Raw genomic sequence first — 26,299 nt, 5'->3', positions numbered from 1 at the left:
TAAAGTGAGTCACCAGTGTCCCAAGTTTTTTGTTGGGAGGTGTCTGCTCAATATGTGTGTGTGGGGGGGGGCCTCTGTTCCTCCCTGGTTTGGTGTCCACTTAGTATTGCTTTTACAAGTGCTATGCTTTTTTTTGTGGTCATTCATTCTTCCCTTACTGGCCCACAAGTTAGTTAGAACAACCACTTACTGTTGTTAAACTTTTGCTTACTTTTGTTAGACTTTTATCACAAATCACCAAACCATACCACTGCAGAATCAGCATTAAGCTATAGCAGAAGATGGTACAATGGCACCCTGAAGCTTTCCTGATTCTTGAGCAATGCTTTGTAGTTAGAGGTGAACAGGTTCATAGCCACCCACAAAACACCTGACAGGCTGACAAATCCCATGACCTGCTGCTAGCAATGGCCACCCCATAGTTACTGTGATTCCGAGGAAAGTCTCTTTTCATCTCCCTGCCAGGGAGCCCTCCCAAGGCAAGGTAAGTTCTTGACCTTATGATATAAAGGTATAAGTGTGAATTACATGGACAGTCCATGCAATGTCATATTATTTAACGGCCTTCTTCCTCCTTTATGTCTATTCCCTTGAAAACGACAAATGACAAGAGTCAGAAGCATCATTAGGCAGAACTTGGATCTGTAGCCATTTATACTGTACTATGAACAGCTACCTGACCACAATGGAGGCTTCTGTGAGAGGAAGAAACCAGCTCACTAGAAGACCCATACACATGGAGTACAGTCTTGGATAAAGTTCTTTTGTGCAGCCCCAGAAGTGGAACATATTTACCAGTAAGTCAAGACACTTTGAATCATGGCCAATACTCCCAAGCAGATACCAACAAGCAGCATATCACACACAGCTCTTTTGGATTAAATCATCCTTGACTTCATTTCATTCTTCCTTACACTTGTTTTTCTTAACATTTTGCTAAAGTCCACTCTGCTTCTACATACAACTTTCTGACTTTTACATTAATGACCCTCATTAGTTGATGGGTTTTTTTTAATACAGAGCAGCTCTAGCTACCCCCGTTACACTCTGCAGATCTGCATTCTAACTTACCTATATTCTTATGCTCCTGAACTTCATCCAATGCACTCCTCTTGCCTAGCTATATGTAAGAGTAACTGGACCTAGAAAACCTTCGTGCAGTTGTGCTCCTACCTTCCAGGGTCTTGTCCCCAATAGTGCAAAACACATGTTCAGCCATTCAGAAATTCCTCACTCTCCTTTCCTAACGCACCTGAGTGGGGCACCAGCTGGCTATCAGATAATTTTCCTGTCCTAGCAAAAGCCAATACAGGAAAGAAAAATGAAAGCAAACTAGAAGAGAATGATCTGGTCTGAGTCAGGCATAAAAAAGCTCACAGTGACTTGAAGAAGAGTGGAAGAAATATCTGCTTTGCTGATTTAATGGACAAAAAATCATTAATCTGGAATGGTGTTTACGCAGCAAAGTGTTCACAAGGGGAACATTTCTCCTCCCTCACCCTCTCTAAACCAGAGTGGATTGGGGCTCTCTCCTGCAAACACTGCAGGAACAGACATGGGATTCTCCTGTCCTGATCAGTCAAGAACTCTTTATCTGTGGCAGCAGAAAAAAATGAGTGTTAGAGAAAGTATCACACAAACTAGGACAGCGGCTTCATGATCACTCTTATTTAGTACTGACTATTTTAAATGATCCGTTGGATCACTACAATCACTGGTGGAATGGAGAATTAAAAGGATGGTAGGGTCACTCGTTTGAGAGGTAAAAGGTACATAGATTCACCTATTTGGTGCTCCAGGACATGCACTGAGAAATGTTGTACCGCTTAAATTAGAAACAGACAGACTCTGGTCTTTTTCCTCAATTGCAAGGGTGATTAAATTCTGAGCTAATTAAACTGGATAGTAATTACTTTTCTTGTTTTAATGTGCCCTCTAAAAACTACGTATCATCATAGTCATCAGACTGGTGAGTGCTTATAAAACACTTCTCTTTTGTGCTGTTGGTGGTCAGAGGGAGCTCCTGGGGGCTCCGATGTTCACATCCGTTGCTGCTCAGACCCACTTCTGTCTGGAGCCAGATGTGCCTGGGCAGCAGAGAAGCAGCAAGCACCAGACATTCAGGAACAGAGAAACCCCCAGGAAACCTGAAGAGAAGGAAGCTTGCTGACCAAATAAGATTCTCATGTTCAGCTGGTGAATCTGGAAATAGCAAGACAAGAATATTGTCTCCACAAGGAGGCAAATACAAAAGTCCTGGTGTAAATTCAGCGTGTGGCTTCAACTGCCTGGCCCATGCAAATGCAGGGCTCACGTGGGGTTATTTAGGTGGCACCACTGGCCTTCACACCCTGTGGCCGGAGCAAGTGTCTGAGCAGGGGAGGGCCATGGCTTGCCCCTGTCCTCCTCCTTGCTGTTTTTGATCCAACTGATGACCACAGGGCTGGGAGGGCAGAGGGGGAGGATGCCAGCCACTTCCAGCGCGTCACCCTCTCACTCCTCTGGCAGGGAAGGGAGTAATACTGCTTTCATGCTCTCCCCTGTTTATACCCCAGCTTGCGCTTCCTCCACGAGCCATCCCACACCAAACCAGCCTTTCCTCAGGTAACACCACTCTACCTTCAGTGGAAGTTTGAGTGGAAATGGAGTGACAATCCTGATTTGTGTAATACCTGTGGGAAAACAACTTCATCCTCTTGAGAGTTTGGTTATAACCACATTTTCATATTAGCAAGCTATTTAAAGCATAAGAGAAAACATCTCTTTTCTGCTCAGCTCTGGTATCTTAGTCTGTGTTCCGGCCAAGGAGTGCCTGATAAAGACTCAGTATTTTTCCATTAATTAAGATGCTTTAATTAGTTGGAACAGATGATTTAAATTAGCTCTAGGAATAGGTATAGCCCTCAAGACAGCAAATGACAATGACTGCAGTTAATTCAGAATAGTTCGAGGGAAAGCTCTACTTTAGAAAGGCATTCAACCAGGTAGACCAAGGCATCACTGGATGCACAGCTGGTCACTTAAATGGATCGGTTTTGATTTTATTTTTTTGCAGACAGGGCCTGTTGGTCCTTTCTGGAGTTATAGTCACAGTTTTTTTCCCTGTGATGTGACCCCAGCTGGGTTTTTGCCTGGACAAAAAGGATACTTTTGACAACCCTGTATTACCTTCATATAACATCAGAACTAGAAAAAACACCCTGGCTGTGTCTTCCCAGTGATGGCATATTGCATTTCCCCCAGCTCTGAGTCAGTCAGGCCACTAGCAGTTCTTTCCATTACTGCCTTTCTTTCACCACACTGAGGGACCACGCCATGTGAAAAACCAACACGCTGAACGCACATACCAGGGTTGGCTCGCCCAACTTGTTAGTGCATGGAGCAGGGGTGGAAGATGAGGTCAGAAGTCTATAAAGGAGCAGGAGATCCAGAGCTGATGCTATAGAAGATCACCTGGTTCCTAATGCAGAAATGGACAAAGAGCCTTTCCAAGGAGTCAAGCTGGACAGAAGTGCAGAAAACAATCAGATATATTTTCTTTCTCATTTGTACAAGCACACTTCTATTAATAAAAGAGGGAAATGGGGAAAACAAAATGCAAATTTTGATCAGCCATCGTGATTATTCTAGCAATAGCTTTGCATTTTAAATGGCCTGACGTGTTCATCACTGCAGGAAGAACTTGTTCTGCAGAACAGGTAGGGCTGTCTGCGGATGCAGACAAATCTATAGATTACTGTTCTCTATATTGAAACATGCCAGTAGGCTGGCCTGTGGAAGTATTTTGACACTAGATACGAAAAAAGAAAGTGTTCACTGAAGAGTGAAATGTTCTAGCTAACCAAAACCTGCTGGAGCCACGAGAGTCCTTATCACTGGCACCAATGTGCAGATAACAGCTGCCTCCAAATCCAACAAAGTACAGCCATTTTAGAAATAGCAGCAACTTCTCATCCTTGTACAACCGGCTGCAGTTGGACATTGTTTGCAAGGGCACAAGATATTTCTTTCTCCCCTGTGCTTCACATCAGATGTGAAGCAGGATGCCAAACCAGTGACTTGGACTTTGCTTCTTTTTTCCTAGGAAATACCACTTTGAGCTTAACAAACACATCACCCTGTCCTAACAGAAGCATACGTTCTGCGGGACACAGATGTAAAACATAAGACACCAGATTAAATTTGGTTCTGCAGATCAGCTGATCCACTTTCCTCCAGGGAGCACATCAGAACAGGAACATGAAAATATGCTTGCAAAAGTCTCCATGGGGTCACCCACCCTACATTCAAATAAGGCTGTTGCATTCCCCACTCTCTACCTTGTCAAACGTTGTAAATCCCTACCAGCCCCGTATGAGGTACCTCACTCACCACTGGAAGAAACCCAAAGAGCTGGCCAGTATCAACAGAAAGCTGACATTTTTCAACATATTTTTCAGTTCATAATTTTTCCAGGAAATTTGGATTTGTTTGGGGGTTTCTTTGTTGGTTTTTTTTTTTTTTAGCTCTTGTGTTTTAAAATGGTAATCGGTTGAAAAACCCAATTGCTTCTAAATACACCAGGAAGGCCTCTTCAAGCAAACAATTAAACAATTACAACAGAAGATATTAAAATAAGGCCTCTGTGATATGATGAGATTGATTTAAGAGGGTTACAGGAAGCTGGAGCCTGCTGTTCTGTGACAAATCATTTCCCTGAGAAAACCCAGTAAGTGAAACATAATCACATAATGGAATTGGTCTTGAAATATCACTAGCTCCAGGGTTTGGAAATCAGCAGCCCCCAGTGACCTTGTATTTAATATCTTTATTCATGATCTAGGAAAAGAAAAGTTAAAACAGCATAAAGTATAAACCAGTAGACAAGAAGGGCCTTCAACTGAAGCAGAGGCTGGCAATGTCAGGTTTGTTTAGTCCATGGGGAACTCAAATGGAAAGAGATCTGATCAGAGAACTCAAGTGGGATGTTACAGGCTACTTCACAAACCAAGTCTGACGAGTCATTTCAGGGCAGGACAGAATGAAGGGCTGTGGAATGGGAGAGCAAGGCAAGCAGAAACAGAGGAAAAATTGAACTTATTGATGTGATCAAGGCTCATGTGAGAAGTACACATGGTGCCCACCTGAACCTAAGAGGTCTAGAAGCCCTTTGCTTCTCAAACACCGCTGCACTCAAACATCAGCCCAGATCACCAAGATCAGAAAACCAAGAGTGGAAGTGCAAATTGTGCCTTCCCACCCCCTTCATCTTGAAAAATGAGAGTGGTTACAGCACCCCATCATGAGCTATCCCCAGGGCCACTGGTAATACCAGTCAGCCATCAGGGCAACTCTCATGGTGGCAAGCAGGTAGGAAAGCCTGCTTCTCTCCATGAAAACCAAACTGTACTTGGGGCCCCAAGGAGTCTGGCAGTGGCTGTGGCTCCAGAAGGGATTGATTTCATTCAGAAGTAAACATGAGGAACAGGAAATGCCAGGACCCTGTTCCCTGGGACACAGAAAACTGTGCCCAGAAGATGAGCGAAACCAGGGAGGTTACGTTGTGGAAACCGTAGGCTTGAATTCCATGGTGAAAACTGAACAGGTAATTATTGCGCGTAAAGCAGCTACAAAAATCTCTCTTCAGTGCTAAACAACACCATAGGGTGTTCATCCCTCCTGGAGGGGATGTGGGCTGGAGGAAGAACCAACTTTTCCCATGTACAGCAGAATGGGGAGATGGTGAGAGATGCCACAGCCTTCCCAAGCAGTAGCTTTCCGTCTGCATCCCTCCCTCCCTGCGCAAAAACGCTGCTGGCAAACTGAAACTCAGACGGGGGCGAGCGGTATCTGCGGTTTTCCAGCATCGGGGATTTTCCAGTGTCCCCCTTACTGGAGAGTGGGGAAAGCCTGTAGGAAAAACCAGAGATGGACGAAATGAGGGATGGCTGCCCGGTTTGGCTTTTCCTGCAGCCTTACGCCGCCCTGTATTCCCCATGGAGCGAGAGTGGCACCTGGTGGTCACGTCCCCCTCGCACTAGCCATAAACTGATTTTTTATCACTATTTTTTTTGAGTGCTCGGTACAGTGGAAGTGACAAGGGAGCACTTTGTGCAAAGCAGTCCTGATTAATTAGATCAGTGACAACTGCTGGCTGCAATTATTCCTGTAACTCGCTATTTTTCGAGCCCCTCGTCATGCAGGTAGCACCAATTCACAATCCGTCGTTGCAGCACACCCGCTGCACAAGCCTCCCTACCCACATCATCATGCTCCTGTGAGTGGAAAGGAGGGAACAAGGACCTGTCCTAGCTCGCTGAAAACATGTATTATTTTTTTCCTGACTGCTTAAAAAAAAAAATCAAGGCTTCCTTTCCAGGCAGAGATAAAATAAGCCTGTTTCCAATCAGCGACCAAATGTGCATCCCTAGAGATGCTTAGGACCACATGTGCCTTGGAAGAAAATGTTGTTATTCTCCTGTCTGTCTCTGAGACATTCTGTGCCTCGGCAGGACACGACTTCTGTAACTCCCTCTGCAAACCCTGCGAATAATAGATGCGCTCTGAGGCAGAACTTCTGCCGGGGGTGCTCCTCACATCACTGACTTGACTGGCAAGCCAAATTTTTGGTGCAGAAGGGCTCTGTCTGAGAGATGAACAGAAAAGCAAGCCCACACAAAGCACTGAACCTGAGACAGCCTCTTTTCATCGAATTCAGGTCCTGCCGCTGAGTGATTGTTGTACGGCTGGAGCATGAGTGCTTCATTGGAGATCAGAGACTGAGGGGTTGTCTGTCCCCTTACTTCTGACAAACAAACTCCTACTGGAAGTTTTTCTGCAGCTGGGCCACTGTCTCTCTCCTGGGCAGGGTATTTACTGTCTAAAAGCAGCTGTACTCAAACTTCTACCTTTCCCTGTTTGAGACTTATTTTTTGCCCAGCTGCCCGCTTTCCTAAAATTCACAGGAATGTACGGTCTCAGAAATCGGTACCTCTCTGCAGGTTTGGTAGGAGTTGTCCAACATGTTCAGAAGTCAGTAGGATGGGCAGTGGAGGATGCGCACTCAGTGGCATAGGCACACGATGTGATAGCACGAGCTGCGCTTCCTTACGAAAACACACTACAAAGTCTGGGGCTGCAGGAAACAAACTCCAGCTTTCCATAGCTGCTGTTCTGCAAAGAAATGATGAGAGCAAAGATGAAGCAATTATACAGCAACTGCCCCAGGGCAAAAGTCACCAGGGCTGGCTTTCCTGTGTGCCAGGCTCACCTTCCTGGGCACCGTAACTGCACTCAGAGAGGGAAATCCGCCTGTTTGGCATTGCAGCTGGAACAGGCAGAAACCGAAGAAAGGGTGACTTTATGTGAGCACCGCAATCAATTTTAATGAAGAGTGGGATCTGCAGGTACAGCCTGTGGATGTCTTCTCTGGCTTTTTTAACCGAGACCCTCGAGGTAACAGAAATGTGATAGTACATGATGCATCTCCGATGTATCCTGGAAGGTTCATCTGGTGAAGAAAGCAAAGACATACTAGCACCCTTCCCTCCAGCAAGTTTTTTCTCCTGTCCTGCTCCAAGAGTTGCACCCCTGATGCAATGGCAGAGGCTGTGAAAGAAAGAGGTAAATGAGGGGAGAGAGATGGTAGGCAGAGCTCTCCATCGCTGGGAACAAGTGCTAAGAATACAGTCATTCAAAGACAACAACGTAGGAGTGCAAGATGGAAAGAAAAACAGCTTTGAGGGACAAAGGATTTATTCTTTCTTGTTTCTCCTTGAGATCTGCCCACAGATGGCAGAGAAGCGTTAATATTCTTGCCCCATCTTCTCCAGACATACAGAGCTTGCCCTCAGCCTGCTCTCTTCCCCTGCTGGTTTTGCATTATAAGGCCGGTGTGAGGAAAACACTGCCAACACCCTACCCACAGCTGAGTCCCGTGCAGCTGAGCTGGACTGGGTCTTGCTGCTGGTTCAAAGATCTGCTTACACAGAAGAGCAGAGCAATGGTAAGCCACAGTGCAAGCTCAGGCTGCTGTTGTCACACCAATGCAATACTGAGGGTCGACCTTTTTTTCTAACACACAGGGATTTTTCTGGTTTAGCTTATGTCATGCTGAAATGAGTTTAAAACAAGCGAAAAAAAAAGTGCCACTTGTGTGAAACACACTGCAGGGTTCAAATGTAAAGCCATAGGCTTAAAACAGAACTGGAAAATACCATCTGGAACTGAATTTATTCGATAGGTTTCGTGTGCTGAAAGAGAACAAAAGGAGGAAGAAAACAAGAGTGCTCCCAGCCTATAGAAGGTAAAAGGATGGGAAGAAAGCAAACTAACATTAAACTGTAAATAATAATGAATATTAAATATAATAAAAAATCAGAAATAAATTGTAAATGGACACTAAATAGCAGGGCTGCCTAAAGACAGCAGGATATATCCCTTTCATCTGTCAATCTACATTCAATAGTTGTAACATTCATGGTAAAAAAAATTCTCAAGTACTTGACAGCCTGGAGAGACAACGTGCTTGGTGTTTGGTGAGACACAAGTCCCCACTAGAGGAGGACGGCAATACGAGCTGGTCCTCTGCAAGGGGCAATCGCTTCTGCAGTGGGAGATGCTAATGCACCCTGAAACAACAGACCACAGAAACATCACACTGACAACATTCTTTTGACACAGCAAATGAAGAGATTTCAGTAACAAGGGAAACTATTTTGACAAAATCTCCTGTAACCGTTTGCTTTGTATCATAGAATCATAGAATGGTTTGGGTTGGAAGGGACCTTAAAGATCATCTAGTTCCACCCCCCCTGCCACAGGGAGGGACATCTTCCACTAGACCAGGTTGCTCAAAGCCCCATCCAACCTGGCCTTAAACACTGCCAGGAAGGGGGCATCCACAGCTTCTCTGGGCAACCTGTCCCAGTGTCTCACCACCCTCACAGTAAAGAATTTCCTCGTAATATCTAATCTAAACCTACCCTCTTTCAGTTTAAAACCATTACCCCTTGTCACTAGAGAATTGCTATCATTCAGAAGAGCTTCTGCGTGAAAGAAGTAAAATGCTAGGTCAAAGGAAAGAAGCCAGATTTTGAATTTAGTTACACAAAGATAAGCAGAAATTCAACATTAAGCTGTTCCCACTGTACACTCATATACAAGATAAAAAACTGGGCCCCAGGTACAGCCTGTGCAGTACAACCCAGGATTCTTCCTTTGAAAACTGATGTAATATTTGTCAAGATTTTCAAACCAGTTGCTGCAGTCACACCCGCGAGTACCTGTAGGTCTGTGAGCAGAGCAGATGCCCTCACAAGCCAAAGTGATCAAAGCCAGCTGCATGCTGGGATCGCATGCACTGGGATCTGTTTCCAAAAGCTCTCTCCCACTTTTCATGTGTCCAGATTTCACGCACATCATTTTTTTAGCTTTTTTTTTTAATAGATCTCATACGCTTTGCCCCTCCAAGAGTGAGAAGGAGCTCAGGCAGCAAGAAGCCTGTTACAGTCTGTCTGTACAGACCTGGGCTCCAGGAGGTACAAGCCAAAGGAATACATAGATACACACCCTCCTCTTCACAATATCTGATCTGGAAGAGGGATTAACATGGCTCTCCTTTCCCTTTGCTACTTCCTCCACCCCAAACATCTCAGGACAGCGCTGAGTGGGCAGCAGCCAGGGAGAGCTTGGGACTGCCTCAGGAAAGGTCCAAAAATTACTTTGGCATTGGCCAGAGCCAAAAAAAGGCAGGTGTTTACATGCCGAGGAACAGCCACTTTAATAGCTCCTCTCTCCTAAATGACTGCACATGCTCTTTGCAGAAACATGCAAAAACAGAATTGCAAAATGAACGATGGACGATATTCCTCCTGGTCAGCAGGGTTACAAGCCCTGTGGGCCAGTGGTTTTGCTGTCAGGCAGGGCAGGGAAGGAGGCTGGGTTTCCGCAGGACATCATGGTCCCTGTTTTGTAGAGAAGGAACAAGGACTGCAACACCATGAAACACTGTAAAACCATTTGCATTCATCTGCATGAACATGAAATCTCTGCAGACCCCCAGACCTTGCACACTGTATTAAGAAGCTACAACCAGCTGTAGCCATCTTGCAGCAAAAAAAGGTATCATTTCGATGAAATACTAATTGCAGAGCACGCCCTACTATGGCTCCTCAGGGAGGAGAGAAAGCTGTGGGGAGGACTGCACACGTGGTTCATTTGCATCAGTTGCCCTTATTATTCCTCCAGGTTCTCTTTTTTTCTTCAATATTAATTAAAGCTCATGCTGTGACAACCATGGGGTGGAGAGAGAATGATGAGGAGGCACACTGAGTGACTGGCAGACATTTCAGCAGGTTTAACTTACCCCACTACACCTTATCTTTTCCTAATTTCCTTATTTTTTCCCTAAAAACCTAAGTAAGATATGCCCAGGAATATAATGTATCTAGGGATAAAAAACTGATGGAAACAAATTCCTGTTTTCTCTGCATAAATAACCCTGTTGATCTTGTCCACGGACAATGCACAAACTACGGTGGATATCCAGAGCTTTCACCCACGTTTGGGAAGCTCCCGAACTAGAAGCATAGTCCTGACTGCTTACTCTGCGCAGGTTTTGTAGTTACATCCAAGGGGAAACAATACCTCCAAATTGTTCGGGGCTTCAAACAGGTTAACGCAGGTCTCATGTCAGCTGCTCTGTAGATAGCCTGCAACTCCAGAACTGATTTAACGTCAAAAAATATCCCAGGGTTTCATTTAACACCCTCCTCTCCAGAAGAGTTAATTGTCACCTGAAGAGGTCGTGAACCAGAAGTGTGAAAACTAGTAGTGCCACCAAAGCCCTGCAGGTTTCTACTCAAATTGCTACAGAAAAGGTCCTCCCACCCTCAGCCCTCTTTTTTCAACTGGAAACTTGGATTCAAAGCAAGGTCTGCCCACAGCACCCAAGCATTTCCCTATGCACATACTGCCATTTGGCCATGATTTCAACATACATCAGCGGAAAGGCTTGCAAAGCTTTCCCTCCAGACCACATTCACGTCCCTCCCATGCTGCCTCGCCATCAGAGTGGCCACACTGCACCAAGGGCAGCAGGGAGACCCAGGCTGGGGCCTCTCCAAGGGTCATACCTGCAGCATGTCTCAGCAGGCCTACCCGGGGCTTTCTGTCCCTTTTCTGGCTCGTGGCAGAAGTATTTTTCTTCCATCTCAGGCCTGAGAGTATGAAACCAAAGAGCAATCTAAGCTGTGCCACCTCACAGTGCTATGGTGAGAAGCTACAGACAATTCAGGGGCTGATTCCTAATGAGCATGAACACTGGCCTTTGCGTCTTTGGATTAGCGATGAAAAATGAGTTTTTTCTGACAGAAGGTTTCAGAGTTAACATTTCCTCTTTAAAGAATGCTTTGCGCTTTCTGTAGGCTCAAGAGGCCTCATTTCTGTAAGCTGCTCCGTGATGTGCTGTGGATACTGGCCACCTCACTGCCACTGGCTCAGAGCACATTTGGGTGCTCTATCAGTTGTATTTTAATAAAGGCTTTCATAAAAAAAAAAAAGGCTTAATAAAAGCTGTTGGGAGTAGAGGGTTATATTTTCCAGATAGTTTAAAACCAAAACTTACTGTGACACTGACCCACACCGTCAGTGTCGGCCCTTCCAATCCGACTTTCACGTCTATCACCCTAATGAATAGTTGAGAGGCTCAGTGTGCTGTTTCTAAATTGCCATGGGCCATGCGGGGCAAGAAATGGGCCTCAGAAGTGCAAACTGATTGACTCGGATCAATTAAAAATTAATGTAAACACCATAAATATAGGTCTTACTTCAATAGCATTTGAATTAGCATTATGCTATATCTAGAATAGGTAAAACCAACTTACACCACGCACACCAAAACCACGCTTCTGGAAATACTGGCTACTGCTCCTTGGTCATAGAACAGGCTTGGTATTCACTACAGACTATAAAAAATGGAAACCTGAAGACATTTTAATTTGAAAAGGCCTTTTTTGAGTAATTAAGTACTTAGAATTGCAAGTGGCAGCGTTTTAAATTAGTTCTTGTCCCATAAGTGTGACTGTAATTTTGCTAACTAAGGCTTTCACGTGCACAAACCCAGCTATGACATCAGGGACTCGGTCTCCTCATTTGTCAGTCATCTGATTTTGTAACATTTAAGTCTCGATTTGAATAGCATGAAAAAGGACACAAGTTTAAGAGTTTCTCCTTGTTCAAAACATCCATGCTTTTTGAATGAAAAGTCATCAGAATTGTTGTTGAAACTCTGAATGTTGAGAAAAAATGGCATTTTTTGTGCAGAATGTCCAAAGTTTCAATAATGTAAAAAGTGTTATGAAAGGCTGGTTGGGGATTTTTTCTACAAGGCAGTCATTTTGAGATTAAAAAGTAGCAATTGCTACAGGCTTCATTCCAATTCCTACAGAAGATTTTTTCTGTTCAGAATGAAATGTCAAGCTCGGCTCACAGCAAACCCAAACGGGCAGTTCAGCATGCACCAATGCCTGGAAAACCTGCCCTCCAGCAGGCTTGCTCCCTGGGGCTGGCTGATGTCAGGATACACGAAGCTGTGAGCTTTAGTCAAAAGCCGGGGGCCCTTCAGAAGCCTCTCCTGTGGGATCCTCACTGTCTCACAGCCACCTCTGTCTGCCCATTTTCTTGGAAGTGGCAGAAACTTAGTTATCTCTGAAAGCTCTTGCTTTCTGTCACCTCTGGTTGAAATTAGCCAACAGTCCAGAAGCTTCTGGAAGAGGAGAGAGATAACATTTCTCCTCATGGAGCTGGCATTTCCTTAGGGAAAGGGGACTAAAAGCATACACCAGAAGCAGATTTTCAAAAGATATGTTCAGCCACTCGCTGTCGTAAGGAGTAAGATTGAGGAAGCCTTGCTGTGTAATGCTATGATCGTGTGACAAGTGAACACGGTGATTCTCTCTCAGCCTAAAATATTTATTCCTACATAAGGGAAAAACCCCCTCTAAAAACAGAAAACTGCTTGTCGTGAAGGATCAGAACCACTGTTATCACTTCGTGTACTTTATGATGAATCTGAGTTTGCCCACACCTGCGGTGGGAAAACTAAAGCAGGGATCCAAATGGAGCGCGGCACACGTCATTAAAGGAAGGAGCGGCTTCAGTTCTCCCGCTTGCTGCTTTCCCCTCCGTACTACGCAGGCGAGGATGTGCCCAGAGACCGGGCGCTGTGCTGCCAGGGATCCTGTGACAAATCCTGCATGAGCTGCCTCCGCTCAGGAAGCCAACGTGGGCTGAGGGCTGCTGTCACAGCATTAATGAACGGTGCCTCACCATTAATTGTTACACTATTGTTAATTATGGCCTTCCATGGCTGTTTTGCTGTATTCTATGTATATATATGTATATATTCCTTCAGCGGCCTATGCTTAGGGAGAGCTAGCGATAAGGCCTCCTCCTGTCTCATTTGAGCATCACTTACGTCAGGGAAAGAGAGGAAATGCCCCTGTGGGTCTGCAGTTCTGGCTGCTCACACCTTCTCACCCTTTACTCCTATATATTCCCAGCTTACTCTGCTCTGAACGCTCCCAGCTGGGAAAAGCTGCACTATTTCACTTCTCATGGAATATACATGTCCTGGTTTTGCAGAGATAAAATTTATAGAGTCACTTTTCTGTTACATTTTGTTTCACTGTGTGTCCAGCCGTGGTGTGGTGATCAAGGCCATTAGGAGTGAAAGCCAGGGCAGCTGACCCAGGCTGGCCCACAGGTGTATTCTGTAACATTAATGTCACTTTCACTATAAATGGGAAAGCTGCTAGGAATGGGGGGGCTCTTTGCTCTGCTTTCTTTTCCCTTCCCTCTTTCTTCTCTCAACACTTACTATCCCTGGAGCTACTTGCCACCACTCTGTGGGCTAAGTATAATTTTGTGTGTTTTGTATTAGCATTGATATTGGTTTCCTTATTTTACTGACTCTGTTTAAATTTTAACCCACGAGTCTCCCTCCTTTTCCCAGTTCCCTTTCTCCGTCGGGGAGGGGACGCTGGGTGACAGAACCGGTTGTTGTTTAGCCCCGGGTGCGGGCTGAGCGGAGACAATACCCAGACTCCGTCACAGCTCACATTTCCCTCAGAGGCGGCTCCCGACCGAAACGCATTGGCTTGAACTCAGCAGGGGGACGCCAACCGTCCCCGTGTCGGTGCGAGGGGCTGCAGGAGCCGACGGCGCGTTCCGCGCACCGAGAACGCCTTTCCGCAGGGAGCGGCTGACGCCGTGAAACGCGCATCGCTCCCGGCCGTAGTGAACGCAGCCTTGACGTCATGCGGTGCCGCGCGGCAGGGACCCGGGGCAGCGCGCTGCCCTCCTCCTGGGCAGATGGACGAGAGGAACGCACGCTGCTCTACGTCACACCCCGCCACGAGCCCGCGTGACGTATGCCGAGGACGTTCCCCGCCGCTGCCACGTCACAGCACCGCTGCATACCGCTCCCACGCGGCGGCGGAAGTAGCGAAGGCGGGCGCGGCGCGCAGGCGGCGGCCAATGGCGGGCGGCTCCGCGCGGAGGCCCCGCCCAGGCGGGCGCCGGCGGGAGGGGGGCGTTAAAGGGCGGTGCGGCGGGGCCTGGCCGTGCCGCGTGCGGAACGATGGAGCCGGGCGGCGGGATGGAGCCGGGGGGCGGCCGCTTCCTGTACTACGCGTACGGCAGCAACCTGCTGCGGGAGCGGCTGCTGCTGAGCAACCCCTCGGCGGCGCTGTGCGCCGTGGCACGCCTGCAGGTGCGTGCAGGGGGGCGGCGCGGCGGTGCCGCGGGTGCGGAGCGGGGCCCGGTGGAAGCCCGCTTGCCCCGGGGGAGCCTGGTTCCGCCGCCCGCAGTCCAGTGCTGCGGGCCGGCCCATCCCTCCTGCTGGTAACGGGGGCGGCCGTAGCGCGGTTCAGGCGGGGGCTCCCATCGCCCCGAAGGTCGCGGCGTGCGCCGTGAAGCTGCGGGCGCTCGGGGCGGCTGCGTGGGCTGCCCTCGGCCAAAGGCGGTGCGTGCGTTAGTCCCACCTCTGCGGGGTTCATCTCACCGGGTTTAACCAAGGCTGCCAGGCAAGGCCCCAGGCGTAAGGAGTTATGAACCTGAACGTGTAAGTAGCAGGTGCTCATTTGGGTTTGTGGGACAAGTTTCTGGCAGTTTTTAAAAGATGGTGCTTTGTTTAAAAGTCAAAATTGCTCCTTCCCCCCTGCCATGCTGGTTACAGGCGAGGAGCCCTCCCCGTGCTGCGTGTCAGGCGGGACGCAAGCTTTCACCCAGTACTGCAGCTGACACCTTCCTTGGCCCGAGCAGTTCTCCCCTCGCCTGGGGTTATTAAATGTTGGTATATCAGCTTGGCTTTAATGTAGGCTTGGAAACAGGAGCTCATGGTCATTAAGATGTACGGCTGGAAGGATCCTTGGAGGAGCAGAGCATCGACTCTTACCACTTAAGGATGACTTGAAGGTTCCCTTGGGGTAACTGGCAGGAAACTGTCTATATTAAAGTGTATGAAGTTCCAAAAACTTGTAATTAATAAACTTCCTATAGTCAGATACTTGGTGTCTCTTGGGACCATTGGGCTGGCAACTGAGGCCTGATCCTGTAAAGTGTGAGACGCTTACAGATACCACTGAGGAGCTGAACGTGCCGAGAGCCCAGCACCTTGCAGGATCAGGCCTTGGAGGTGAGGAGGAAAGCAGTAGTATTGTGCGCTTACCTTTGAATGAAAGAAAGCTATATGTTTCAGCTCCCCTTGTGAGTTTCAGGTAGATTTTCAGGTCACACGGTAAATATTTCCTGCCACGCTGCAGGTTAGCTGTGCTAGAGCTGGCGGTCAGGTGCTAGCTTTTCTAGCCAGCCTTTGACTCATGGCTGTGCTCCCTGCTAACACCGGGTGGCTTCTCTCCCTTGTTCAAACTGGAAAATCACTGATGCTTGGGAGTGAGGAAGCGCACAAAGGTTGGAGCTGGTTTCTGTTAATTGCTCTATGGTAGTACCACGTTGGCTTAAAAAAAAGGCTAAAAAATAGCCTGTAAACAGAGTACTTGGATGCTAAACTAGAATATTAAATTAGCTTCCCTGTTTTTATTTTTGTAAAACTTTGTTAATCTTCAATCAAAAGCTGTAAGAAATGGGATGCGTAACAAGCACAGGAAAGGTATTACACTGGTACTTAGAAGGGCCAAAGACCAAGCTCTTGACCCAAGAAAGTGTCTCCTGTGTGTGTTCCCTCTGCCATGCAGTGCCTGCTGCAGTTGCCCGCATGGCGTAACATAGTGTTTCCTGCTTCCAGAACTGGAGCTAACCTTGCTATTTCCATACGGTCTCGGTTGCCCTTCTTGGGTGGTACCTGATGGTTGTGTGTACCTCCTTGCAGGTATTCAGTGGAGGTCAGGTCCAAGAAAATGTAACTGGAGGAATAAAGTAAAAATTGGTGCTTTTTTTTTTTTTTTACTAGACTACTGTGAGCATACTTAGTTCTACAAGAGTATTTCCTGGGGGCTGCCCTGCAAGCACTTGTCCACATCTATAACTTCAGTCTGCAACTTGACTGGCCTTGTGTGCAAATGACTTGGGCTTGACTGTCTGCAGGGTCTAGTCCAGAGTCCTCCTCGGACAATCCTGGCCCAATCCAGTGACCTGAACATTGCAAAGCCATTTTGCAGCAGCTTGTCGAATGGTTGATTACTAGTGTGTCTAAGTAAACTTTTTTTTAAGTGAAATTAGTTTAATGTGGGACATTTTATGGGTAAGGAAGATGACTCTGTTCATGGAGTGAATAGTGTGGCTTTGCCAGGCTGCTGATTATCACTTACACAAAAAAAAAAACCAAACATTAGTGTTCTGATCAGTGCTGTTCTGTGCATAAGCCCCCAGCTGCTCAACTTCTGCAACCTTTTCCCCATATCTGTTAAGACATATTACAAGAAGGTAACATGTCTCAGAAAATGAATATTAATATGTATACACATATATTTCAAATCAAAATTATAGCCTAAAGAGAGTGATCATGAGAAATAAGCAAAGCTGTGGGGTTGTATAGGTTTGGGTTTTATTTTTCTTGTTGTTTTTAATCCTTTTTGCCTTTGCCAGATTTTGTGGTTGTGGTTAAGCAGGTAGTCTTCCAGAAAAGTTGTGTTTTGGTGGGGTTTTTTTCCTTCTCTACTGCTAGGGAAGGATCCACAAGCTAACTAACAAGTAGGAGAGGAAACTGAGTGTATGGAGTCAGATGGGAAATTACCCTGGAAAAATGCAAGAACCCATTATTCTCTTTTGCCTATAAAGTAGTATTTGATATTACTTATAAGGAAGAGAGAGATTGTATTTTTAAAAGAATGTTTCAACTTGCAAAAACCTGAAGAAGCTCACTCAAGGAGGTATACACCTTGACTTAAAAATACCCAAGAATGTTCAAGTTGAGTGATACATGGCACAGAACACTGGAAAATACACAGGATGGTATTTTATAATTGGGCAGTTCTATTAGTGCATGAGGACAAAATCCAAAGCTCACCATCTTGCAGGCTGCTTTACTGTTACTATTTTCCTGGACCCTGCATGGTAGCATTTAAGTTTTATAACTGCACCAAAAGCTGCAAAGGAATGGGCTCCGGGTAGGCATGTCTTTTGAGGAATGAGAAGGCGGCAGTGGTCAGTTCCCTCCTTCATAGCGCACCTCAGCTGAGGGTCCTTCAGATTGTCCAAAGGGAAGCACATCAGCAATCCTGTCACTGCCAGCTGACACTTCTTTCAAGTGTGACAAAAGTTAAGCTGACACTTCTTCAGCACTCCTGTGTTTACTGCAGAATTGAGTATGTGTGCTACTCTTGAAAAAGGGCTACATCCACTTTCTTCTCACCGCTAGAAATAGTTAGCTACTGTTAAGGCCAGCATACTGAGAGGTTTGGATGTTGATCCAGGTCTCTGCAGACCAAGACTTGCACCAGTAATGCTCTCTGCCAGACCCCTCTTCCCTTGGTCCCAAGGCTGCTCTTTCTCTTGGAGAGGTGGAAGAGGCTGACTTCAGCCCCTTGTAAGATCCCACCTGTCCGTTCCTCCTTCTGCGACTCCACTGACTACTTGTAGGCTCTGCTTTAGCTGCCCCTTTCATGTCAAGAATAGCCAATAGCCCTCATCTTAAGGGGAAATTGATTCTCTGCATTGGTTTTGTTTGCAGGATTTTAAGCTCGAGTTTGGCCATCATCAAGGCAGGACAAGTTCTGTCTGGCATGGAGGTACAGCTACCATTGTTCAGAGCCCTGGAGAAGAAGTATGGGGAACAGTGTGGAAAATGCACGCTAGCAATTTAAGTTCACTGGATAAGTAGGTGACTTGACTTAACTTTTGCTGTCTTTACTATTTTAGAGAGCAATTGAAAAGTAGTAGTTAATTTTTGGTAGAGAGCTGTGTGGAAGTGTTGGTGTTAGAATCAAGAAGATGCTTTGGATTTTAATATGTGAATTTCACTTCATAGTATATGTGTTGACTTCTGACACATTTGTGATTAAAATGGCTTTGTTTTCAAGCTAAAGCTACTTAAAGGTATTTTAATAAGGTGTGGACCTCTATTTGGAGCTGATATATTGGTCAGGCTCCTTTTTTTAACTCCTGTCCTCACAATATCCTTTCCCTTAAATTACTCTAAACTCTGTATTTGTCCTGTGACACCTTTCCCATTGTTTTAGGGAGAGTGTCCTTTGACACTCCCTAAAGAAATTTCTGTCATAAATTTCTGTCTCTATGCATCTGTAGACTCCAGCTGTAGTGGAAAAGGAAGGGATGAGGACAAGACTTTGCAAAAGAGGAGGAGATCTTTAACACAGGCACAGGGACCTTTTGAGCATGGTGCTTCTGGTACACAAGGATTGTTTGTTCAGAGCAGTTCATCACTGTCAATTAATTCCAGTAGAAATCTGGCCTAGTGAGGTTAAGCAAGCAGGGCGTATTAAACCCATTGAAAGGATTACATTAATGCAGTTCTCCTGCCTCTGGTACTGTTGCAGTTTTGGTTATGGCTGCACTGTGCTGTGTAGATGTGTCCTCATAACCTTGGCCATGAAACTTGAGGTTCCAACTTGCTTTTCATTGCCTACAGTGAACCTGAAAAACAACAGAACTGTTGTCCAAGTTCTGTTTGCACATGATGGGAATGGGCACTCTCAGCACTCTCAAGTCCTGGTTGGGAGTGTTACTCTCAAGCAGGAGGGCATCTAGCTGGTATGCTTCTGGTTGGGGAGAGCTTCACGTGTCCCTGCTTTATTATCTCCTCCATTCCCCCTCTGTTGCTTACACTAGCACTTACCTCCCGGTCCCCTTTCTGCTGACCTTTACTGAAATCTCCTGATTTACCATGCTCTTCTAAAGCATAAACTTCAGAAGTATAAACATGCTGTCTGGCAGCATCTGCTTTGGTAGTAACACTGTCCCTATGGGGACAGCATGTTGTATTTTAACTTCTAGAAGTGGTGTATACTATATATAGTATTGTATAATACTATAGAATTGCAGATCCCTGGCATTTGTTTGACAGGGGATAAACTTTAATGCTGGCAAAGATGCTAGAGACTTGAGTGCTATACCGTCACCCAAAACTGCAAGACGGACACTGGCATTAAAGATTGCTTTTCCCCAGCTGCCTCATTGATGCCATGAAGGTGGACTGGAAATGGAAGGAAACAGGATGTGTTCTTGACTTTTATAATGATAGTTGATGGTGTTCTTCTAAGGATTGCTCCTAACCAACTTGAAAGAGCTTGCATGTCTTCCTGCTGAAGATATTGGCATTCTTTGGCTGTGCGCAAGCAGATATATTTAAGTTCTCAACTAAGTTATTTCCTGCAAATTCCATGTATCGAGAAAAAAAAATTTTCACTATTTGCCGCCCCCCCGCCCCTAATGTGGATAAAGTCTGTGCTTTGTTATCCAGAAGTAGAGGAGGGAATGTGTAATTGATGCTGCATGTCATTAGTTGAAATACTAGTAAAACAATGTAATATATAGAAAACAAATATGGGAGGGGAATCTTTTGTTTAGATGGCTGAAATTTTTGGCTTCAAACACATCTTGGTGCTGTCTCATGGTCAGGTGATTTTTTTTTTTTTTTTTTTTGTCCTCTGTACTTCACAAATCTATAAGTTACAGACTAAATCACAACTTTTCTGCATATATCCTAGCAATGGATGTTACTTAACTGTAACATTTTTCTTGCTTTCACACACCCATGTGACTTATTTTGTTGTCTGTTGGCCTGGAATCTGCAGTTAGCTTCCAGTCTCTACTTGCACTTAGCCTAGTTACTCCCATAACATGGCCCGTGTTATGTATGTTAAATAATGTGAAATGGTAGTAAGTCTTTGAAAGAAAGGTAAGTTGTCAAAATGATATTTTGATGGGCAGTGTTAAAACCCATCTTATCACTAGTATCTAAAGCACATCTGAAATTAATTGTACTATAAAGTCTGTCTTGTATCACGTAAGCTTCTCGTTTATGTCTTACTGTTTCCTCAGACTTTTATTGGTGGCTAAATGCTACAGGTTAAAGAAAACAAATAGCCTTGTTTTTGAGTTTGATTTTGTTTTCCTAAGACAGCATGATTTTGCTAATAAAAAAATAACAAAGTTGGTTTTGCCCTTATCTAGCTCATTGTTGCTGTACACGTCTTGCGCAAATTAGAGGGTGTCTTGGATTATTCATTGGAATGTGCATTGCAAGAGTTGTGCGAGTTTCCCCTTATTCAAATGTAACACAATGGCCAAGATAAAACTTTGCAATTGTTTCATTATCCGAGCGGAAGGTAACAAATGATATGTGCCTGGCTCGTTAATTCTGATAATTCTGATTCTGTTTCTCTTGTAGATTACCAGACTTGCACAGTAATTAATTCACCAGGAGTATTCTCACTCTGACTTTGTGAGTTAACCATTAGTCATCTTTCTTACAGAGCTGAAATGATAAATGTGAATGCTGCTGCTTCTTTAGAAACTTGTTTTTGGATATGAAACAAGTCTGCACAAAAAGTACTGGACTATGTTTTGCTTTATTTGTTTTTCTTTAAGTCTGTTAACAGTGCAGACCAGTGTCCTGCCTCGAATTCTGTTATAGGAAATGCATATGTTTAATTGCACAGTTTGTTTGAAAGATGCATCAGTTATTTGGCATGAAAGGAATATATGTCCTTCACAGGCAAGAGGGAGTTGAAGATGGCATTTACGTCCCAATGGAAGTTAATGTCCACACTCAAGCAGGACAGGTACTGACCTGTCGAAGCTACCAGATGAGGGACTATGTCTGTGGTCCCCCTTCTCCTCAGTATAAAAAGGTAGGTGTTGCATCACTGTAATTTTGGAGAGAATGAACAGAAATATATAATGCAGTACTTCTATTTAATAAGTCCTTTATTTACAGTGGATGGAAGGCATGAGTAACTAATGTAAAGGTATAACTTAATCCTTGTGCAATGTAATAATAGTGTAATGATGCTTGCAGAAGATTGCTAGCTCTTAAAGGCCTAGTAAATCAGTTTTATTTTTTTGGCTTAGTTATGCCTTACATGAAGCTTCTACTTGTGAATTAGTTATGACTGACACAAGGATTTCTGAAGGATGTTGTTTACATATATGCAGCAATTCTCTGTTTGAAAAATTACTCCACTAAAAGGACAGAGGGAAGCTTCTGTGAGGAGAACACAGCACCTGGCTAGTAGTCTCAAGGACATGGATTATCCTTGTTGTCTTATGAAGTATCTTACTATCATTTAATACAGGAGTCCACCTGCCTCCTTTTACCAGATGCATCATCAGTATATCTTGGGAGTTCCTGCAACATTGCAGAGCACTGCAGGGTTCCCGCTTGATGGCTGGTGAGGCAGAAGTGTTTCAACACTGTTCTGCAACACTCTGACTCTATAGAGACACACGATCCAGTCATGCAGCAGGCCTGACCTGCTTAGCTTGTGAGATCTGATGCGGGCTTAGCCTCAGGTGACATGACTGCATGTCTGCAGCTGTGCAATAACTTCAGCAATTGCAGATAGACATCACTGTAATGTGTTAGCTTTTTCTACCGAAAGCAAAGAAACGGGGCTTGAGCTTGTTCAGTCCCAAGCGTGCTGCCCTCTCTTAACTGAGGAACTCGCTCCTATGAATCAGCTTCCAGGAGTGTAGCTAAGGCCAGCTGCTGCAGGACTCTGAAGAGAAAGCTTGCTTAGAAAGCAGGCTCTGCTACTTCATGAACCTCCTCCATGCCAACCCACTTCCTGTCAAGACAGATCTTTAGGGCTTTTCAGGGAGTTAATACATAGTCTGCTGCTGCGTATCAGCTCGTGCTAGTATGCTGTAAGAGCAGACTTCCAATATTGGCAACTTTATCTAGTTAAACATTCCCTCCTGCTGTTGTCGGGGTCAACTGCTAGTTCTCCTCTCCCTCCCCACCCTCAGCTTTTATTTGTTTGAGCTAACCAGGCAGTAGGGCTAAAAATTTGGTACAGGTGACTGCATTGGCACACAGTGATCTACACCCATCTACTGTTGTGTGCTTCATGTGGCAAAGTTCATCCTTTCTAGACACCTCATCCTTGAATTTCCTGGCTGTTGATTGCATGAAAGAGTACTTACAATATTGTCAGCTTTTAAAATCTGCATATTTATCTGCTGCTTCATTTCTGTATGGGAACTTGTTGGTGTCTCTTTCAAGCCTTGGCTCCTACAGCCTCCTCTTTGCCTCTCACTGTCAGTTATTTTCTCTTGCACCAATACTTAAGTTTATTTTGTATGTAGAAAGGAAGCTGTAGTAGCATAATCTAAGGAATCTGTGCTTTTTCACTAAGCTAAGTATCTGTTACTCCTATAACTTGTCTAGGTACACACTGTTGTGCTTTGGATTTGAACAGCTTAGTTTTAAGAATAGCTTAAGTCATATATGCTGCTTCTCACTCAGATGTGATACTATGGCTGGCTAAAGGCATAAAAAGTAGTTCTCATCCTCCCTGGAAGAAAGAATGGAATAACTGAATAACAGCTTAATTGTAGAGTCTTGTGCACGTTAGTAGCATTTCAGAATCTTAGAGGTATGTCTTGGTAGTTACAAGCCTTTTCAGAGTAATTTTGTTATGCTATTAAGGTCTTCAGTGGTCTTCCAGAAGCCTTTGGCTATCTTTAGGTACAAATAGTGTTATTTGGAATTAATTCTCTTGTTACCTTAAGTGGCTCTTCCTGTGTGAGTAAATGTTTGGAGGGGGTCTGTCCTTCCTAACACTATTAATGAATGCACTTTTCCCCCCTCCTTTTGATTATAGGTTATCTGCATGGGTGCAAAACAGAATGGCTTGCCAACTGACTATCAAAATAAATTAGAAGCTATTGAAACTAATAAGTATGCAGGGCAAGTGCCAATCATGGAAGAGATTGAAGCTGCTATTGAAGCAAAGAAAATAAATTCTGCATAGAACACCTCTGCACTTGCTTGGCTGTTCACCTTGATTTAGATACCTCTCCTTACCATGCTGATCAGCAGTTTCTTTATTTGTCAAGAAAAGATGAGTTTGCTGTGCATCTACAGTAAGCCATTAGACATAATTTGCAGTCTGAAGACACACTGACATTGGTAACTCCTTCACTTTGTGGTATAGCTTGAGTACATGCTGAAGTTTTTGCAGATTTGGAAATTATCTTTTTGTAATTGTCGTGCAGTGCTGCATGCAGATTTGTGCTTCATGTCCTCTTTATAGACATTTTTAAAAGAAAAAGGCTGTCATGCTGGATATTGGCATTTGTTGCCTTCTGAGGAGTAAGGGCTGCAGGATCAGGCTCTTTGTTTTTAACTGTTGTATATACAATTATCAGTAATTTCAAAGATTTGTTAGAGTGCAAAGTAGACTCAAAACTAAACCAAGACTAAACTTCTTTTCTCTGCTGCTTCTCTTAATGGTTTAAAGCCCAACCTATCTGAAGCTATGGAGTTCCTGTTTCTGTTGATATAGTTAGTAAAGAAAGCAGAGTAATAGGTTTTTAACTATCTCCATGTTTTTAATTGTTAGTCCAAAAGGCAACCGAGGCCTGAAGACAACGTTCAGAAAAGGATCTCTTTCAAAGCATAGTGGCCTCCTCCTTTCTATGTCTAGTAATCGTCATAGGTGAACTGGTTAGGTATAACCAACAGATTTTAAAGAATTCGTTTTAGTTAGATAATTCCAAGGTTTTTTAAATTACCTTTTTTGACAAGCTTGTTACTTATGTAGGCCTTGGTCTCATGTCCAATGAAATCAGGAAGTCTCCTGTGAGTCCTAGCACATTTGTTTCATGGTTTTGTTTGTCTGTTAAACCCCAGATGAACAGACTTGGCCTCTTCCCTGTACCCACCAACCCCGCAGCTTTGACAACCTCCTGCAAAACTGGAAGCTCTTGTAAGGTTTTGAGTACTTAACTTATCTTTATGGTACTTGGCAACCCCTGTAGGTAGTCTGTGGGGGACAAGGAAAATTTGACAACCTGGAAGATGTCAAACAACAAAACTTTGTCTTATCTTCTGTACAACATATTTCTTTTTTTGTCTTGATGAACAGAGGGGTGTAAGATACAAGGGGTGTCACTGTGAATGCTTAGACAAATGACAAAGTAACAGACTTATGTCTTCTCTGCATAAAATTTTTCTGTAAACTTCTGCCAGGGATGTACTGGTGCTGTCCTGATGTCAGATGCCCATTTCCAGAGTTGGGCATGGTGACTGCAGTAAAACGTGGTACTTTCTGTATTAGCACTGTCTACTCTGAAGCTGAGTAAATAAAATTGTGATTACCAAACCTCTCCTGTGTCCCTTCAATGCATGCTTCAAGAATATCAGTGTTGCTTATGTAAGCAAAAGCTGGCAATGTGGAAATGTAACTGAAACTTCCATTGACTATTTGCATTTTTAATGGATGTAATTTCATAGAATTGTTGTGGTTGGAAAGGACCTTTAAGATCATTGAGTCCAACCATTAACCTAACGCTACCAAGTCCACCACTAAACCATGTCCCTGAGCACCACATCTGCTCGTCTTTTAAATACCTCCAGGGATGGTGACTCAACCACTTCCCTAGGCAGCCTCTTCCAATGCTTGACAACCCTTTTGGTGAAGAAATTTTTCCTAATATCTAGAAAAACCTCCCCTGGCACAACTTGAGGCAGTTTTCTCTTGTTCTATCACTTCTTACCTGGGAGAAGAGACTAACACCCACCTTGCTACCTCCTTTCAGGTAGTTGTAGGGAGTGATGTCTTTCCTCAGCCTCCTTTTTTCTGGGCTAAACAACCCCAGTTCCCTCAGCCACAAAAGACTTGTTCTCTAGACCCTTCACCAGCTTTGTTGCCCTTCTTTGGACTTGCTCCAGCACCTCAATGTCTTTCTTGTAGTGAGGGGCCCAAAACTACTATTTTGGTGTGGAGGGCAAAACTCCGCATGAATATGCTCCTCAACACCAGCACCACTTATTTTGCTGTACCATTATCCAGCTCCTTTGGGCTTCTGAACTTTTAAATAGGTGTTTTACTGTTGCAAGAAGAAAATGGAAAATAATACCCTGACAGCCTCCTTGGAGGGAGTTAAGAGGAGGTGCTTGATGCCTCTTGTTGAGGAAAATGGTGGGAGCTCCTGAGGGCCAGGGGAAGACCCCCTCATCCAAGGTGGGACCTCTGGCACCTCTCTCGGGGGAGGAGGCCTTCCTCCATGCCGGTGGGGGAGCGAAAGGCGGTGTTCGTGAAGGAGAAGAGGCCTTCGGCCATGCCTGCATGGGGAGGAGAGGCCATGTGTGGGGCGGGAGCTCCTTCCCGGTAGGCCCGGGAAGCACCCGTGGGCCGGCCGCCGCCCCGCTCCTCCCCTCGCCTCCGTCCCTTCGCCGCCGCGGTGAGTGCAGGGGAAGGGCCGGGGGCGGAGGAGGGTCGCCGCGCCGCTGCCCGCCTCGCTCACCACTCGCCACCGGCGGCTGCGTGTGGGGGGTGGGCGGCGCGGAGGGACGGGGGGTGTTAGGCAGCAGGCCAGCGGCTGGCGCTGGGAGGAGTGAGGGGGTAAATCAAAGTGTCCCTGTTACTGCGGGAAAGGCTGCGAGGTGGAAGGGGAAGGGCTGCGCCTCGGCGGCTCCCGCTGGCGTCGGCCTCTCGGTGAACTTCTCGCGCTCCCGAATTGCAAAAATTCTGGGACTTTCTGGTGTTTGTTCAGCAGGGCCCCTTCCCGCCCCCGGGGAGGAGGCTGCGGGTGACAGGCGGGGTGAGGAGCGGGGAGCGGGGCCAGCGCGCCGGCCGGGACAGGCAGCAGAGCCCCCGCAGCTCCTCGGACA

At 45.4% G+C, this 26,299-nt stretch overlaps 1 protein-coding gene across 1 annotated transcript; it reads left to right on the top strand.

Annotated features, from left to right (window-relative positions):
- The first annotated feature begins 14,597 nt into the window (after positions 1–14,597).
- Positions 14,598–24,792, top strand: GGCT (gamma-glutamylcyclotransferase). The gene is made up of 4 exons (XM_068405513.1): positions 14,598–14,752; positions 18,170–18,315; positions 21,176–21,311; positions 23,286–24,792. Exons 1-4 carry the CDS (start codon positions 14,621–14,623, stop codon positions 23,433–23,435), a joined length of 564 nt encoding a protein of 187 aa, XP_068261614.1. The 5' UTR covers positions 14,598–14,620; the 3' UTR covers positions 23,436–24,792.
- Positions 24,793–26,299: the final 1,507 nt, after the last annotated feature.

The sequence above is a fragment of the Nyctibius grandis genome, chromosome 7 (assembly GCF_013368605.1).
Source record: "Nyctibius grandis isolate bNycGra1 chromosome 7, bNycGra1.pri, whole genome shotgun sequence".
Taxonomy (NCBI): Eukaryota; Metazoa; Chordata; class Aves; order Nyctibiiformes; family Nyctibiidae; genus Nyctibius; species Nyctibius grandis.
Note: the sequence above shows the minus strand (reverse complement) of the source record. Positions and strands in the feature narration are given on the sequence as shown.

Excerpts from the sequence above, each read along its gene's own strand:
- GGCT (XM_068405513.1), top strand. The coding sequence starts at position 14,621 with ATGGAGCCGGGCGGCGGGATGGAGCCGGGGGGCGGCCGCTTCCTGTAC. Across the intron at positions 18,316-21,175 it reads AATTTAAGTTCACTGGATAA|GCAAGAGGGAGTTGAAGATG; the intron begins GTAGGTGACTTG and ends TGTCCTTCACAG. Across the intron at positions 21,312-23,285 it reads CTTCTCCTCAGTATAAAAAG|GTTATCTGCATGGGTGCAAA; the intron begins GTAGGTGTTGCA and ends TTTTGATTATAG.